The sequence below is a fragment of the Etheostoma spectabile genome, chromosome 7, assembly GCF_008692095.1.
Source record: "Etheostoma spectabile isolate EspeVRDwgs_2016 chromosome 7, UIUC_Espe_1.0, whole genome shotgun sequence".
Classification (NCBI taxonomy): domain Eukaryota; kingdom Metazoa; phylum Chordata; class Actinopteri; order Perciformes; family Percidae; genus Etheostoma; species Etheostoma spectabile.
Window position 1 is genome coordinate 25,846,153 of NC_045739.1, and position 2,471 is coordinate 25,848,623.

At 45.1% G+C, this 2,471-nt stretch overlaps 1 protein-coding gene across 1 annotated transcript in view; it reads right to left on the reverse strand.

Annotated features, from left to right (window-relative positions):
- The window catches only part of tatdn1 (TatD DNase domain containing 1), a 15,362-nt gene that overhangs the window by 5,497 nt on the left and 7,394 nt on the right, over positions 1-2,471 (reverse strand). The window contains exons 7-9 of the mRNA XM_032520443.1: positions 1,947-2,032; positions 1,791-1,831; positions 264-340 (exon numbers count right to left, since the gene is read on the reverse strand). Coding sequence (XP_032376334.1) covers positions 264-340; positions 1,791-1,831; positions 1,947-2,032 — 204 coding nt within the window. The remainder of the gene's footprint in view (positions 1-263; positions 341-1,790; positions 1,832-1,946; positions 2,033-2,471) is intronic.

Genomic DNA, 2,471 nt, shown 5'->3' on the forward strand with positions numbered 1-2,471 from the left:
GAACAGAAACTACGCACTGTAGCTTTAAGACACCTACACATGATTCCATTGTTTTCCTATGGGGAGGGCGGTGCCGCCCGACTACCCACTGCACCACCCACGACGTCGCTCAAAACTATCGCCGTGCGCTGCGCTGAAAGTTCAAATTACGCCAACTTTGATCCATTTGCCGCTAACCTCTCCCTACCTTGCAGTTTGAGCCCAGATGTGGTTCATGTCAGGTCAGGTTTTTTGGGTGTAGCTAGAAAACAAAATCCTCTCACCATCCGTTTATCCCAATGTAGAGGTCCAGGTCAATGAGGGCAGCGGCGTCCTCTGCCGTCCCATCAAATGAGTGGACCTGGAAAAGTTACAGGTAATCAGCTGCATCAAGATCGGAATCTCTAACGCATTCACTTCTGAGTTGAAGGGGATAGTTTTGACGTTTTAGAGTGTGGTTGTGTGAGTTACTACTCCATCGTTAGTGTGTTAGCTACATAGACTGTACAGTCTACGGTTAGCTACAGTAGATGGCGTTTGGCATGCCCCCCAGTTTGGAGAAGTGGATGGAGAATGTCCTGCTGTGGACGGCGGCAGCAGATAAATGTATTTATGCCACTTTAAAAAATGTATATCTGTTTAATTGTACGCTATATTTAGAATATTTCTACGGCTTTACCTTGCTGTCAGACACCCCTTTACGACGGGGGACTGGAGCCGTTATCTCCGCCCTCTTCAAAGCCACCAGACTCCTTTGACAAAAACAGGCATTTTACATCGCGGAACACGGGCGTTGACGATCTACCGCTGCCTCCATTGGTTAGTTAGTTTGCTAGTTGCTAACCCTTCGAAACACCAAAGTCACACAATGTGACAAACTAACTCACCGATGCAGGCAGCAGTAGAGCAGCAACTCGTGTGTAATGTGAGGTAAAATGACAAAGGTGTGGTGAATTTGAGGAGGGCGATATATATAACGGCTTTAGTTCTGGTTTCATTACTTTTATTTGCAGACCGCCATCTACTGTAGCTAACACACTGGAGAAAGTTCCTCATGCAACCACACTTCCAAACTGTCCCTTAAAAGTCCCATGGCACGAAAATGTCACTTTATGAGGTTTTTTAACATTAATATGTGTTCCACCACCCCCCCCCCCAGCCTGCCTATGGCCCCCAGTGGTTAGAAATGGTGAGAGGTGTAAAACCGAGCCTGTAGTGGCAGCTGGTCAGGCCACCCCCCCCCCCCTCAATAGCTACAGACACAGAAATGGCACATGCTAAGGAAAGCTCATTGTGGGACTGACTCTAGTGGCTGGAATTCTGCACCAAGGCTGAATTTTGGGCTCCAAATTATTTGTTGTGCTGTTTTGCTAAGTTTTTTCAAAAATTGAAAGGTGTGAGATTAACATGAATCTCACATATAATCAGCAAATATTACTCCCCTCTGATGATAGGCTTACTGGCCTATAGGTAAGGTCAATAAGGCCATCCACAGGTAGTCCCGGATTCACTGTGCCACACGTCTGTTTAACGTTAAAACATGATTTATGAAATCATGCCAACAATTATTAGGCTATTTTCATAGCTTAGTATTCTATGCAAAAAGGTATCTATTAAGGCTTTAGGCAGCCCTACACGTTGTGAGCCCAGTTTATTATGCAACTTAATTTTATACAATATATGTAGTAGGGGGTCACTGCTTGCTCTCTCTCTCTCTCTCTCTCTCTCTCTCTCTCTCTCTCTCTCTCTTTGTGTTAAGGGGTCCTTGGCCTAAAAAAGCATGGTATGAAGTATAAAACAAATGTCCTCACCACTCCTCCAACACATCGCTCTCGATTTCTCCTCATGATGTCTGCCATGGCAAAGACAGAGAAACAGTCAAAAGCTTTGTGTACAGAACGGCTCTGGTGAACCAGACCAGTTCCTGGGTGCAGGGACCAGACCAGTTCCTGGGTGCAGGGACCTACCGACGAACTCCTGGTGGGAGTTCCTGCAGTGGAGGAACATGGGCAGACTGGTCTCCTCGGCCAGGTCGAACTGCTTCTCAAAGTATCTGTCACAGACCACAAAGACCAAAGACCTTTTAGGACTCTACCTCCTGCAGAGATGGCAAAAGTACTCACTTCCAGTACTCAAGTAGAAGTAGAGATACTTGTGTTAACAACTACTCTGGTATAAGTAGAAGTACTGATTTAAAGCCCATGTTGCAGGTTTAATTTTGCAAAGAATTTGTGCAATTTGCTTGTTGGTAATTATCATTTGAACTGTTATCCACTGTATTTGATGGCGTTGGATATAAACGGAACATAATACAAAAAGTAGGCACTATTTTACTGTGTTTTGCAATGATTCTCCTTTCCCCCACAATGCATTGCATGATGTCACATTGGGGAGAAAACAGAGCAGCCTGTGTTGTCTTTGCCACTGGTCTGGCCTTATATGGCTTTTAGTCTTTTATTATAATAACAGTCTATGGTCTCGACCGAGTCCAG